This window comes from Gadus chalcogrammus, chromosome 18 (genome assembly GCF_026213295.1).
Source record: "Gadus chalcogrammus isolate NIFS_2021 chromosome 18, NIFS_Gcha_1.0, whole genome shotgun sequence".
NCBI lineage: Eukaryota > Metazoa > Chordata > Actinopteri > Gadiformes > Gadidae > Gadus > Gadus chalcogrammus.
This window is the reverse complement of record NC_079429.1, coordinates 12,797,872-12,812,679: the sequence shown is the minus strand read 5'-3', so window position 1 is coordinate 12,812,679 and position 14,808 is coordinate 12,797,872. Positions and strand designations below refer to the sequence as shown.

At 43.8% G+C, this 14,808-nt stretch overlaps 2 protein-coding genes across 2 annotated transcripts in view; one reads left to right on the top strand and one right to left on the bottom strand.

Moving 5' to 3' along the window:
• dlx3b (distal-less homeobox 3b) overlaps window positions 1–1,297 on the top strand; it is a 2,677-nt gene extending 1,380 nt beyond the window's left edge. Inside the window, exon 3 of the mRNA XM_056577264.1 lies at window positions 279–1,297. Within this exon, the coding sequence (XP_056433239.1) occupies window positions 279–590 (312 nt within the window). The 3' untranslated portion in view covers window positions 591–1,297. The remainder of the gene's footprint in view (window positions 1–278) is intronic.
• A 5,891-nt stretch (window positions 1,298–7,188) lies between these two features.
• dlx4b (distal-less homeobox 4b) lies at window positions 7,189–11,108 on the bottom strand (the record flags this gene model as incomplete). The annotated part of the gene is made up of 3 exons (XM_056577703.1): window positions 10,497–11,108; window positions 9,246–9,439; window positions 7,189–7,413 (listed from the first exon to the last, which is right to left on the bottom strand). Coding segments are annotated over exons 1-3 (789 nt in total), but the record flags the coding sequence as incomplete, so codon positions are not given.
• Window positions 11,109–14,808: the final 3,700 nt, after the last annotated feature.

Here is a 14,808-nt window from a genome sequence, read left to right as displayed (position 1 = left end):
ATATTCATTTAGTGTTATATTCTGAATACCCGGTTTTGCGGTATAGGCCTATTCGCCAACGCATGTTTACGCACAGCCCCCTGGTTTCAAAGAGTACTCCCACAGTTGTATTTATTTTTTCCGATAATAATAGGCCTACATTCAATAAATTAACAAATGATTTTCTAACAAACCGTAACATTTTGTATTTATTATAGACCTGTAGATCTATTGTATAGGAGATTTTATTGTATTGATAATAACCATTGATGATAACCGATTGTTCTTTACTCTGATAGGTTAAGATCTGGTTCCAAAACCGGAGATCCAAATTCAAGAAGCTGTACAAGAACGGCGAGGTTCCCTTGGAGCACAGCCCCAACGCCAGCGACTCCATGGCCTGCAACTCTCCGCCCTCTCCCGCCGTCTGGGACAGCGGCACTCCGCAAGGAACACCCGTCCCCAGGCCTCAAGTCCCGCAGCCGACCCACAGCTCGTCGCCACCCTACCTGGAGGATTACAACCACTGGTACCCGCAGGGACCGCACCTACAACACCCGGGTACCGTGCACCACCCGGTGCCGCAGCAAAGTGTCGGGGCGGTTTACTAAAGACAAAAGACTCGGAGCCATTCGGATTGCCGAGCGCCTGTATTTCTCATTGACTCTGCAGAGCAAAACAACATGTAGGCCTACTGGATCGGGAAGTCGTTTCGAAGACGCTGAAATAACAAGCGAAACGTTTCCTTGGGGTTGTTTTGGATGCGCGTCTCTTTACGCACCAGGACTCTGGTGGGTTTGGGCGAGAGTAGAGATTGGACCCGAGACCGTCCTGGTGCCTGCAGCAGGTTGACAGGCACAGGAGGGACTTTGGAATCACTTTGTGGCCTATATTTAAATGACGTCTGGCGTGGTTTTTAAATTATTTATCGTTTCTGGTTGTTTTTTTCTTCTTTAAATTAGTTTTGTAAATTAGTATTAAAAAAAAAACATGTTTAAAGAAGTTGTCTTACCAGAAATCAAAGAAGACAAAAAAACTGTGCAGTTCATCCATAACGACGTACAAATAAGGAATATGGGTTTGCAGATGCGTGGGCCCTATGTCGGAAACTCAGGTCATATTTATAACGATTTGTACAAATGTTGAAGGCTGTAAATATGTGTTTATAAGTAGAACCACTATGACATATTTGTTTGAAATTGAAAGCACTGCGGTGCCTACACAACGTTTTTATATTCAAGAACTTACTTCACTTGCCCTTCTAATGAATAAAGGCTTCAATTACACTTCTTGTATCGGTACTTTTTTATTAGCCGTATTTTTATAATTAATTATCAATAATGAATCATGAGGTAATCAGATATATAATTAAGTTAAAGTGTCACAGAGACGGCATTAACTTCCATCCATCGCTTTTGTGACCAAGGTAATTGGCTTTCTGGCACTTTTAATAATACTGATTACTACATTTTCTCCATTGTACCCTAAATGCTTTCTATCCATTCTTTCTATATTTTATTTACGACGTCCTCAAACGCACACACACACACACACACACACACACACACACACACACACACACACACACACACACACACACACACACACACACACACACACACACACACACACACACACACACACACACACACACACACTGCATATCACAGATTGTGTTTGTGTGGGGTCTCTCTCTCTCTCTCTCTCTCTCTCTCTCTCTCTCTCTCTCTCTCTCTCTCTCTCTCACACGCGGGATTTTAAAGTCAGTGCTTATTATTGACTGACGGATATTAATTCCATAAATGCCTTTGCCAACACAATTCGATTTAAATAAGACGTCTTCACTACATACGCCAACTGAGGGTATATTTTGATAATAATAACATGCACCATAACAGAATAGGCCTATTTAAAAAACAAAAAAATATATAAAGGCCAGAAATATATAGGGCCACATATACTATAATTAGGTTTATTTTTCTGAAATGAACATCAACATTATTGATGGCAAACAATAGCGCAGGGCTACGGGCTGCAAGTCTAAAGCATATACAGGCGGATTCGATCAACGCAGGCCTTAACACATTTTGTCATTGATCCGCCACATTGGTCAAGGTGTCCGCTATTTGATTACATTTAAATATGCAAGTCATTTATTTTATCGCAATAGTAGGCCTACTTTATTTGACTTAGAACTTTTATTACAGTGGTGGGTTATTAAGATTATTGCTATTTGGATTATTTTGCAGTAATTTAACGCAGCCTTTGAACCCATGATTTTCATAAACGTAACTATATACATTCATCAGTTTAACATGCAAATTGAATCATTTAATAAATCAACTGAATATAACATGCGCAATATGAATTTGTCCGAACAATCCTTCAACCTGGGAATGGGATTAGGGTTGCAGGCCTACTCCATATTCCTCCTTACATTGATCATAATGATCAATGTAAATTGATCAACCTTGTAACCGTGTAACTTTCTTTTGCAAATTCATGTTGGAATTCACCCCAATGTGTCAACAATGAATCACTCATATAAATAAATAAGGAAAACAGCATCAAAATACAGAAAACATCTCCAGCTCATGTAGGGCCCCCCAACAAGCATCACCCAACAAGGAGCCTGTTAAGGCCCTAATCCCGTGACACTGCGTACAATATCATACGCCGGCCCCACGAACGCGATACCAGTTGTCTCCAGCCTCTGTCATGATTGCGGTGTTTGGTATTTCAACATGCTGAGCTCACAAATGCTCGGCTGATGACAGTTGCTCTTTAATATTGCCTGAGATCTGCACTCCGGCACATCTGACCTTCCCCACCGAGGCTCCCTCTCCATGTGTGGCCCCGCTACTCTTGGCTCACCCTCACATCGTCAGGGGAGGCTTGTGTGTGTGCTTGTGTGTGTGTGTGTGTGTGTGTGTGTGTGTGTGTGTGTGTGTGTGTGTGTGGGTGTGGGTGTGTGTGTGTGTGTTTGTACGTGTGTTGGCTTGCGAGGTCAACCACACAAACACACACACACACAATCACACACACACACACACACACACACCCATGACGAAACAGTACAAGTGTACCGAGGGAGCCCTTGGTGCCAGGAGTGAACTGTTGAACTCTGAATGTGATCCGCCTGGCACCACACGAAGAAGAAGGAGAAGATGAAGGAGCTGGTGGTGGCGGAGGCGGCGGCGGTGGTGGTGGCCCCCCTCCCTCCCCTTCATCACAACACTCAACAGGATGGGCTCCGGGGGTCCCGGGGGGCCGGCGATGCAGAGGCCGGCCCGGGGACTCTATAACCCAGCGCTGCTGAATGTCACCCAGGATGGACGACGGGCAGCTGCCCCGGCCACTTGATGAGCCGTAGCCACGGCGACCCGTCCTCCTCCGCATTAGGATCACTCACTGTGCCCATTCTGCTGTGGACCGTGCAGAAAGGACGGGGAGATGGGAGAGGCATTCCTGACAGCTGAGGATGCGTGGCCTCTAGGTGACCCGCGCTTGTTGTTACCGCCGTGCCACGGAAGTTATTCAGGCCCGGGGACGATCAGATCAGAAGGGGCATTTGAGTAGATACCATGGGTGGTCAAGGTTTCCGATTTTTCTCCATCCTATCGGAGATGGGAACAGCGTTTGCAGTGTGTCTGATCCGGGTGTTACCGCTTTGATCATGTGGGTAGTTGAATGTGTGTGCCCATACATGTGTGTGTGTGTGTGTGTGTAAATGTGCGTGTGTGTATATGTGAGTATGTATATGTGAGTATGTGTTTGTCGGCGTGTTTGTGTATGTGTGTGTGTGTGAGTGTGTGTGTGTGTGTGTGTGTGTCCGTGTGTGTGCGTGTGTGCGTCATAGTTTAAGGAGTCAGTCCGTTGTTTCTTAATAAGCGATTGCTTTGTTCTTAGAGGTGCAAATATAGCCTGTTAATTAGCCTGTGGTTTCTGAGTGGGTCACGCAGGCTTTAAAGCTTCCTTGTTAGTGTCACCTCCTTGTTTGTGCTACAAGGAGACATAATCCTCTTCAATGTGTGCATCATGTATAGTGTGTACACCTTTAATTAAAAACCCCTCCCATGTTAGTGAAACTAAATCTCATTTGATCTACAATGCAGAGTGTGTGTGTGTTTGTTTGTTTTTGTGTGTGTGTGTGTGTGTGTGTGTGTGTGTGTGTGTATGTGTCTGTGTGCCTGTGTGTGTGTGTAAATATGTGTGCATGCTAGCATGTGTGTTTGTGTGGGTGCATGTGTGTGCGTGCGGGTGTGCAAGTGCGTGTGTGTGTCTGTTGAACTGAACTCTATTACCAAGCCGTTGAAACCTTCACGATAAGAACAATAATCGCCAGAGAGGCCTGTGCAGAGCCATGCCCCCCCCCCCCCCCTCCTCAACCCACCGTATCAAACACACTTCCCTTCCCCAGCCTTATCCTGCAATTAAGACAATCCACCAAGACACCTCGGCATCTGATATGATGCCCCACTCCCCCCTCTTTTTGTCATCGCCCAAACCCCCCCCCCCCCCCCCCTTCCCCATCTATTTTCAATTGAATCTGCCTGCGTGATAATTGGGCCCTGTTTGAAAGGTCTTCCCCTAGCCGGGCCAACTCCTCCAGCAGCTACGGCGGCCATTATTCTAATGTGCAGATGTAAAATTGCCTATAATTTCCACTGATGTCCCGTCACTTCATTCAGCAGCTTCCTCGGCAGTCCTCGCCGGACCGGTGAACGGGGCACATCGCGACAATCAGGGATACAGCGAGAGGGTTATGGAGCGTGCGGCGTGTGTGTGTGTGTCTTTGTGTGTGTGTGTGTGTGTGTGTGTGTGTGTGTGTGTGTGTGTGTGTGTGTGTGTGTGTGTGTGGATATTAAGGAGGACAGCTTGATGTTAATGAAGCACAAAGCTAGGTTTTTCTTGGAGAAAACCATGGTGGGTGGGAGGGTTGTGAACACAAACACACACACACACACACACGAGAGGTCAGGGCTGTGTTTTGGTTGCTGGTTTGAATCCTGTATGGGCAACCCATGGATTGTCGCTGCTGGGCTGTGGCTGAGGATCTCCTGTAAGGTAAGGGACAGTGTGTGTGTGTGTTTGCATGCATTGGTGATGGCATCTAGGCGGTTGGTTGGCCGTTGGGACTGTAGAATTCGTTTTTATGTGAAGCATGACATTTATTAGGCATACAGTGAAAGTGAGGCCTATCAGTAACCCTTAAAGGGGGAAGTTAAGTTAAGTTGTCAATAAGGTCATGACCTCCGGAATGACATCACAACCAAGCCTACATTGACGGTTTAGTCACACTATAAAACTCTGAATGAAAATCTACCATTTTTGTACTTTTTCATTTCAAGGCATGATTGTAAGGGTTTAAGTTATTTAGGTCATATTCATGTACTATCAGTCAAAGTGTCTTACAGTGTGCCATTTTCCCAATCATTTGAAATCGGAGCTGACCATTTAAAAAGGAAACCAAAAAACATACGCACGGAGATCCACAAGACAAGAGGCTGTTTACAGTAGGCCCATCGTTTATAAATAGTCTGCTCTTAATGTTTAAACAGTTTAAGGCCAAACATGTGGAAATCAGTACAAAAAACTATTTTTCACCGTTAACGTTCGGTCAACGATACAGCGATTTGCCTCAGCATTTCATTAAAATATACTTGTTCCCACATTCACGCAATGAGCTCATCGCCTTTAGATTAGAAGAAAAATCGCAATCAATCAACTTGCTATTTAAACATATACATTGAGGCCGGCAGTCCTAAAACACGAGAGAGACTTTAACCATCCCCTCCAAGTAAAAGAGCCATTTACTTTGCTTCGTATTTTTTGGGGGGTCTTATCTTTCTCTTTCTTTCCTTTTTCTGCATTTATTGTAACTTTAACATTTCTGTGAACATTAAACCTTGTATAACACTAAACTACGTTGGATTTTGGGGATGTGTAAAAGCCCTAACTCTTTTTACGGTGTAACGTGATCCTCTATACGTCAACGCCTTACGTATGTTGTTATTGCATGGATCTTTTACCACCACCTGCCTGTCGAGCCACGGTGTGATACACAGAATATCAGTTCAGTTGCCAGGCTGCGTTGACATACAATTTATGGGTAGACTAGGCCTTTACAAATGACCCATATCCAAAGCTGTATTTAAAGTCAGTCAACCTGCTGGATACACTAACATGTTGTGACGTTTTAATTGTTCAAATTATGTGCACAAAGCCTAGGCTGATTTTTTAACGTAGCCTATAGGCATAATTTACCCGTGAATATGTTTGGCCTAATATTTAGTCTGATTTTATTAATTACATTTGAATAGATTACATTTCATATTTGATAAGGCTATATTTTTGTAGGCTGAAGATGCAATGGAGATGCAATGGACATATTTACACAAAAGTGTAAATGTACATAAATAGTTAATCTGAAACAAAAATTAAGTACTAGTAGCCTTACTATAATAAGAGTATAGCCCCGAATAAATACAAAACCCTACATAAAAAAAAACAAATACTAATTAAATAGAATGATAATATTACGCAATAATACTAAGACTAATAATAAGGATGACGCATTAGAAAAACAAAGTGATTCTTAAAATAACGATCAATTAAAACATTTATTGCCAATCAAAGCATATTTTTTATTCCAGCTGTTAATTTACATTGTTCTTTAGTATTTGCATATTAAAATTGAAGTCTGTGACGCCAATACCATCAAACAGCTCATGTCGGTGTCTCCAGAAGCGGCTCATCATTTTCGCCCACTTTTGTAAATTCGAAGCGCATTGAATCTTTCAACAAAACCGAACCTAGAACCACGTTATATGTTGCCACGTTAACATAACGAGTTAGCTCACCTATTCAATCTAATGTCAATCAAAACACACACACACGCACACACTCACACACACACACACACACACGCGCGCGCACACGCACTCACACACCCGAGACAAGTCCTTAAAAAGACGCATAAGAAACAAATCGAATTGAAAAACACACAAATTCACTAAATGTTGTTTCAAAAGTCGTTTGAAAAGTATACAGGCCTATAGCTGAGAAATCGTCCTTGATAGCACGCTCCATGCGCATAGATCGAGCATCTTGGCCATACACGACAAAAAGATAACGATTTCACATCATGTGAGGCCGACCTGGGGGCTCCTGCTGGTGGGGGTGGGGGTGGTGGTGCGGGTGGGGTCGGTGGTGGTGGTGGTTTGGGTACCAGTGACCAAAGTTGTTCATGTAATTGGTGGGATGCATGGGCGTCCCTTTGTTGGCCATGGACACCTCCCAGAGCTGGGGGAGCACGGGGGAGCGGGCCGGGGAAACCGACGAGGTGCTGTGGAGATGCTCCCCTTCCGCCACACCGCCGTGCTTCATGATCTTCTTGTACTTGGAACGCTTGTTCTGGAACCAGATCTTTACCTTCAAAATAAAAGACGGAGATTCTGGTTAGGATTGAAGAGACCAGCCGGGACTAGGACACAAGCGTTGTGAAGTGCATTTATCACGTCGCCATTACGCACGACACAGCCGAGCCAACTTATTTCCAATAATTTGGGAGTTTGATGTCGGTGGTATTGGCCTATTTCAGCACCATTCAATGGAACACCACATACATAATACCGAATTGGGTCCAATCCACTTGCAACGCACAAAGTATGGAGTGGCACACGAACTAAAGGATACATTTCAGCATTCCCATTGTGAGACGCTTTATACTTCCAGCTATAACAACTGATTGTAAAAGCATGCGAGCCCAACTCAAACGAACGTTCATAATAAGGCCCAATTTGCATTTTTCTTTTGACCCAATTTGCCCAACATTTTTCACACGTTTTTACTTTTAAAAGCAGTTTAGTTCATGAAGTGACCGAAAAAGCCCAAGGGAGTGTACTGAAAGATCTGAAGGTCTCCACTCGACCACTGGAACAATGGTGCATTTTAAGGGATTTACTGGGTTTACTAGGGAGGGGCACGCTTGACGGACTGGATTTATTTGCTTATGTGACAGTTTGGAAGAAAAAAAATATAACCACACAAACGGCATTTCTTACAGGGATTAAGGAAGCATTCTGCAAGTATTTGTACGTATTTTGTATAAGCGGTAAAAAAAAAAAAAAAAGACCAAGTGAATGTGGTACCTTTTGTGTCGTGCACCTGTTTGTTTGCTCCGGATTGCGTTTGCGGATCTGTGTGGTTACCACAGCGCCCAGTCTCAGTTTCTACTATTTCATACAATGCATGTGTAATGTTGCCCTGTGTGTGTGTGTGTGTGTGTGTGTGTGTGTGTGTGTGTGTGTGTGTGTGTGTGTGTGTGTGTGTGTGTGTGTGTGTGTGTGTGTGTGTGTGTGTGTGTGTGTGTATGTATGTGTGTGTGTGTGTGTGTGTGTGTGTGTGTGTGTGTGTGTGTGTGTGTGTGTGTGTGTGTGTGTGTGTGTGTGTGTGTGTGTTTGTGCGTGTGTGCGTACGATTTAAATGATCGATGATCATAAGTCTGAATTATTGATCTGTCCACCTTTATAATATTTTCGGTGAAAACTTAATATCAGAAAAAAGCTTAGAAAAAAGCTGTCACGCCGCGCGCTAATTGAGGCTATGTTATGACAAATAATTGTAGTTTTCAAGATACTTTCTTTCTTAATCCTTTCTTGTACACATTCTGACATTGACATATGAACATATTACCGCATAACCTCCGGCTAAAAAATAAGAAAAAGTTTAATATAAATCAAAAAAAGAATAGATTATATTAAAGCTGGTCGATCTTATTTGATCTAAACACTATCTCCACAAATTACGATCTGACACAGCCCAGACATTTTTCTGTTTCATCTCTTGTCAATCAGCCCGAGGCACCACTCGCTGAGAGCATGCAATACATTTTCCTTATTGGATACCAAATCTAAACCACAACTATTCATGACCTCGTGTAGACCTGCTTTGACGACCTGACCTGAAGTCCAGGCTACAGGCCTAAAGGTTCACCAATTCACCCATCGAGGGAAAATAACCTCGGCCTTTTTCAAATCAGTGGAAAAGGGCAATTGAACATCCAGCAGTAAGGGTTCTGCGTTCGAACCCCCATATCCACAGTAGACCTGTTTCCGGCTCCCTTGAGCAAGACACATAATTTTTACAACATATATTTGAAATATTCTTTGGATAAACCCGTCTGCTAAACGACTAAATAGTACACTATAGGATTTGCATGTATGGCTAAATGTATGCGGGGGTTTCTTAGACGTATGGCCCACCTGCGTCTGCGTCAGCCCCAGTTTGGCCGCCAGATCAGCGCGCTCCGGCAGCGCAAGGTACTGGGTCTGCTGGAAGCGCTGGTGGAGCGCCTGCAGCTGCAGGCTGGAGTAGATGGTGCGGGGTTTGCGGATCTTCTTGCCTTTGCCATTCAGGCGTATCTCCCCGTTTTCAATCACAGTCGACTTCTCGCGATCTTTTGGAGGAACCATGAGCAGAGGGCCGGGACACAACACACAGACTGTTAAAGAATGTTCCTTTATTTCAGGGGCAACGAAATGAAAGGTAGCTCTAAAGGGTTTGTAAAAGACAAATACATTTAATTATTCAGAAATCTATTAACTGTGATGAAACCAAAGACTACAGTTGTATGTGCCCCAGTAAGGCAATATTGCAACTGAAATTTGCTCAGTCTATTCTGGGGTATATTTTCGGGTACAATCGCCCCCCAAAATGTACTTTTTCAAAACATGTTTGTATGGTGTAGGACGAGCTTGCATAGGCCAAAAAAAGTACAAAACCAAATACAATTCCTAAATTGTGCATACAAAATAGTCTCGGCCCAGTGCACTGGATGGAATCCGTTGCAAGTAAGCACATCATAAATGTTTCGCCGAAAGATCTAGGCCTAATGATAAATGTTTCAAAGTGGAACAATAGGCCTACTTCAACTGCATAGCAAAGCTGACAAGAAAGATAAAAAGACATGGACACAAGTAGTAAAAACGACGAACCCAACATAAACGACATGAAAGCAGTGTATGGGAAGCAATTGCAATAACAAGGGGGGAGTAAAACACCAGTTTCTCGTGGCGGTGGTTGGGCCTGGGCTACATGGGCCATAATGGGTCTTACCAACCGAAAATTATGGTCAATAAAATTAATGGCGCCATCTGCTTTCATTACATAATGCGAGTGCAAGAGAGGAGGCCTATCTGTGCGATAGACAGCAGGGAAGATGACAAAACGCACCCCCAATCCATTTTGAGGAAGGACCCCCGAGGCCTTCTCGTTAATAACATTCGATAACATAGATCAAAAATGACATATATATTTATATGTATATATATACATATATATCTATATATATTTCATATGTCAGCCAGACTGCATCACATTTGTCCCCATGAACGACGCCAAAAGCTCGAGAATTTGAGTGACTTTTATGAGTCCACATTTTACGTCATAAATAACTTTTTAGCACTTTCATACAGCAAACAATTTGTACGGCATTTGACCTTTCTTGTACATACCCGTCTCCTCTGACGACCTCGAGTGGGCCAGGTGGACGTTACTGTTGCTTGGGTTACTGTGCTGGTACGGCCCGTACGCGGACGGGGGGTGAGCGTTCCCCGCGCCTGGGTACGAGTAGCCCAGAGAGCGCCCGTACGAGGACGCGCTGTGAGCGAAGGAGCTCTCGTGCTGAGAGTGCCCGCTCGCGTGCAACCCATGGACGGGATAGATGTGAGAGAGTCCCGTTGAGGGGTGTTGGTGTTGGTGTTGTTGCTGCTGCTGGTGTTGGTGCTGGTTGAGTCCCGGATGTCCGTGGCCGAATTCTAGAAAGGCCGATTTTGCGGGATCGGAGGCATTCAGGCTGTCAGGCGTAAACCCCATAGACATCATTAACCAGAACGCACGAGTCCATAAAAGCGTCGCTCCGAAGAGACTTTCATGAGTTATGTCGGCAGCTCCGAGACTACGACACACTTGGAGCAAATCAACAATCAATCCCAGCGCATTGCTTGAGTAAAAAAATATATTTCCCCAAACCGCCGATATTCTTAAAAACGTTGAAACAGAAAAGGGAGGGGGGGAAAAAAGCAAATGGGACTAAGTCTTTATATCATTGTAAACCTGTGCTGATTCTCCACACACCTCTTGTTGCATGTAGACGCAGCGCGCGCCTCCGTCTCCACTGCCCTCCATCACTGAGCGTTCTGATTGGTCTCCGCGCGCCCATCACCATTAAGGTCATTAACATATGACAGTGGATACAGCTCCACGCTGCACGCGCTCCACTTTGGGACCAATGATTTTAGTTATTGATTTCGGATTTCTGATTTATTTTCTGCTTTGACAGCAGCCTTATATATGTATATAATAAATAGATAGATAGATATAATAGATATAGATATGCTGTTTAGGTCTAAATCGAAATGCTTTCATTGTTAACCGATTTATCCATATTTGACCAAAGTTCTTCATATTTGAAGATTATTGATAGTATTGATTGTTAGCCTGCTGTTATCGATATAATAATTATATTTTGTATTCTATTTCCAAGTTTAGGCTTATTGCACTAATTCTATAACATGATGAAGTTGGAGATACAGATTAGAAAAATATTATGCATGCAAACTCGTATGTAGGCCTATGCAAGGAACATTTAGAATACGTTTCTTAATCTCTATCAATTCTGATAACATATCGACAAAATAGGGAATATTAGGACTATAGGCCTATGTATATAACTGCAATAGAACCATCCAAGTTCGCAAGCACTAGGCCTATCTGCAGGTCGCTCCAATGTAGGTTACCTGATCACTTATTATGACAAACTGTCACAAAATGTGATAGTTTATAGCCAGCATAAAGAATGTATCACAATGTGAATCAATTGATTGCTGAGCTCCCCAGTTGTCCGTGTAATGGCCTCCCTCTGAGGGTCCTCGGATGCCGTGGCGCGAGGTTCAAATAAGAAACGGCCATATAGCTGGTTCAAAATAACTTAAATAAATAAAATAAAACCTGGTCCCTGCCTAGTTAATGAATAGAACATAACTAATAATGATTCGAACAATAGGCCTAACATTATTTATGAATAATACCAATACTATCAATAGTAATGTTAGGCTTATTCTTATTTTATTCTTATTTTTACTAATACTATTATTATTATTATTATTACAATTATTATAATAATAACAACTATTATTATAATGATTAGTATTTTGATCATCATTATTAACGTAGAGAAATAACAGGCCCAGTCGTCGTAACATAAGCATGCCAAGGCCTATTCACAATATTAACTAACATCTGCATATTTATGTCTGCATTAATAAAATGTACTTTGTATTCGTTATTGCAATTGGATGATTCATTCAACACTCTGTTACTCATCTAATGAGGTCTCTGGCTCTACGGTGGACCAAGCGGCCAATCAGGGGTCACAGAGTTTAAAGATAACTGTATTCAAGAGCCTGCTCGTTACCCTGTACTCCCCACTCTAAATAAGTGTAAAAACAAATCCCAGCCGAACTATTAGGAAAAAGGCCTATAGCAGATAGGCCTACCAACTTTATGTCGATCGCTCATCAGTGACTGAGAACAGTGTTTTGCCTCCCGCTAGTAAATCATAATTTCATACTCATCGGAAAGAAAGAGATGGAGTAGGTGAAGATGAATGGCCCGAAACACCTAATGATAAATTAATGTTTACACGATACGCTTTGGATGCAAATTGCAATCCTTAAGGTGTCATTCATTTTTATAGACAGTTTAAGTGCTACCGTAAAAAAACGGATTCTCTTCCGGAGGGACGGGAGACGTTTTAGTCAGCACAAATCTGAGCCTATGGGTTCACTGCGTGGAAATACACAGAGAGGAGACCACAGGCCCAGACCACTGTGACTTGTTGACTTCCTCTTTCTCCCCCAACCAAAACTACAGGTGCCCTGAAACGCCAGAGTAGGGAAAACCACTGTTAAAAGAAACATAATCAGTCTATTTAAAGGAGATCCTCGTAGGTCTCGCTGTTTTATCCCACTCTACTCTACAAACAAAAGTATCAGAGAATAATGCATATACAGCACCAAACCTAAAGAAAAGAACGATTCAAGTAGAATAAATAATATAAATAAAATGAAGCCAAAATAAATGATGGAACAGAAGTTTGGTTGGATGGTTCCGGGGGGGGGGGGGGGGGGGGGGCACACATGCTGTTGTCCGACCCAGGGTTGGTGCTCATATCCTGGGCAAGCAGGCTGCCCCTCCCCTGGCCCACCATGGAAGAACTAGCAGACCCTCCAGGAGCAGTATATAGCCTCCCCCCCTCATCCCCATGGTCCTCCCTCAGACAGAAGGTGCTGTTAGTCAAAAGCAAGCCATCAAATAGGCGGCAGAGGAGATAGCCTTCGGTCTTGAATCCATTCCCTGAGGTGGAATAATATAATAACATAATAATAACACTACTACCCTAAAACAGTTTAGACATACTCTTCTAAACTGAGCTCACTCTGCCCAACATGCATGCTAATCAGACCAAAAAATGTTGGATTACATTTTTATTTTTATAAATGAGGGATAATTTAGCAGAAATAGAAAAAATATTGTTTTGACACAGAGATCTGGTAAGAAGTGTTGCAATAAAGAGCAGGTTCAGCTTGTCAAACCCAAAGAAGAGCAGTAGCAGCAACAGAGCTGTCATGGCTGCAAGGTGAAGGCGACAGTTTGACAGTGGGCTTGGATCAATAGGACCCAACGAGGAGAAAGAAAATCCAGGGGCTTCAGAAGCCCCAAGGCCTGTGTGCTCACAAACACCTCTCCTTTAAGGCCTTTTTTGGCCTCTAAATGGAGGGCTGGACGGAGGGGGTGTTGTGCGGTGTGGTGGGGCTGTGTGTGTGTGGGGGGATTTGAGGAGTGGGTGTAATGGTCTGTCACAGCCACGGCAGACCCATGGTGAAGAAGGGTTCGAGGAGAGGGAGGACTTGAGAGAGAGCAAGAGAGAGATCGAGATACACACAGAGAAGGGAGAAAGAAGTCTCTTTAAGGCTTGTAATTAGGTTTGCATTACGGGCGAAGAACAAAGCCAAGCCCTGGAGTCATTCGGCTGGGAAGTGTCCTCACCGTTGCTGCCTTAATACACGCACAGGGAAACTGTTAATAACAATACGCCTGAACATGGCCCAGACTCACTGGCGTCTCCGTGGTCACATGGTGCCAGCCGACCAATGGGAGGCGGAAGGCTGCCCTTTTAATGTGTGCGTAGGTGGGTCCTGTCCCATGTACACTCCTGTACTGACACACACAGATACGCACGCACACCACAAACACCCACAACCGCATACGTACAGACACACACAGACACATGCAGCCGCACACGCACAAACATTTGCGTGCAGTCCGTGCACCCACAAATCCAAGCAAATGTGCACACACACACGCACGCAAAAACACACACTCACGCAAACACGAACGTACGTATACACATGCGCACACACACTCACTCACACGCACACACACAAACACACACACACACACACACACACACACACACACACACACACACACACACACACACACACACACACACACACACACACACACACACACACACACACACACACACATAAACACAGGCAGACACACGCAAACACCCACCCAGGCACAGTTGGTTGCATGCATCATGCCGCTCTGATGCAGAGTGACAGCATTCCTTGTGTACAAATCAAGTGCACATTCTCATGCAACTGGCTGTGATCTCCCCGCCGGCACGTCATGTTGTAGAAGTAGACCTCTGTTGGGGCTGGTCTGAGGCCTGTTGGCAGTAGAGTGACACTCCGT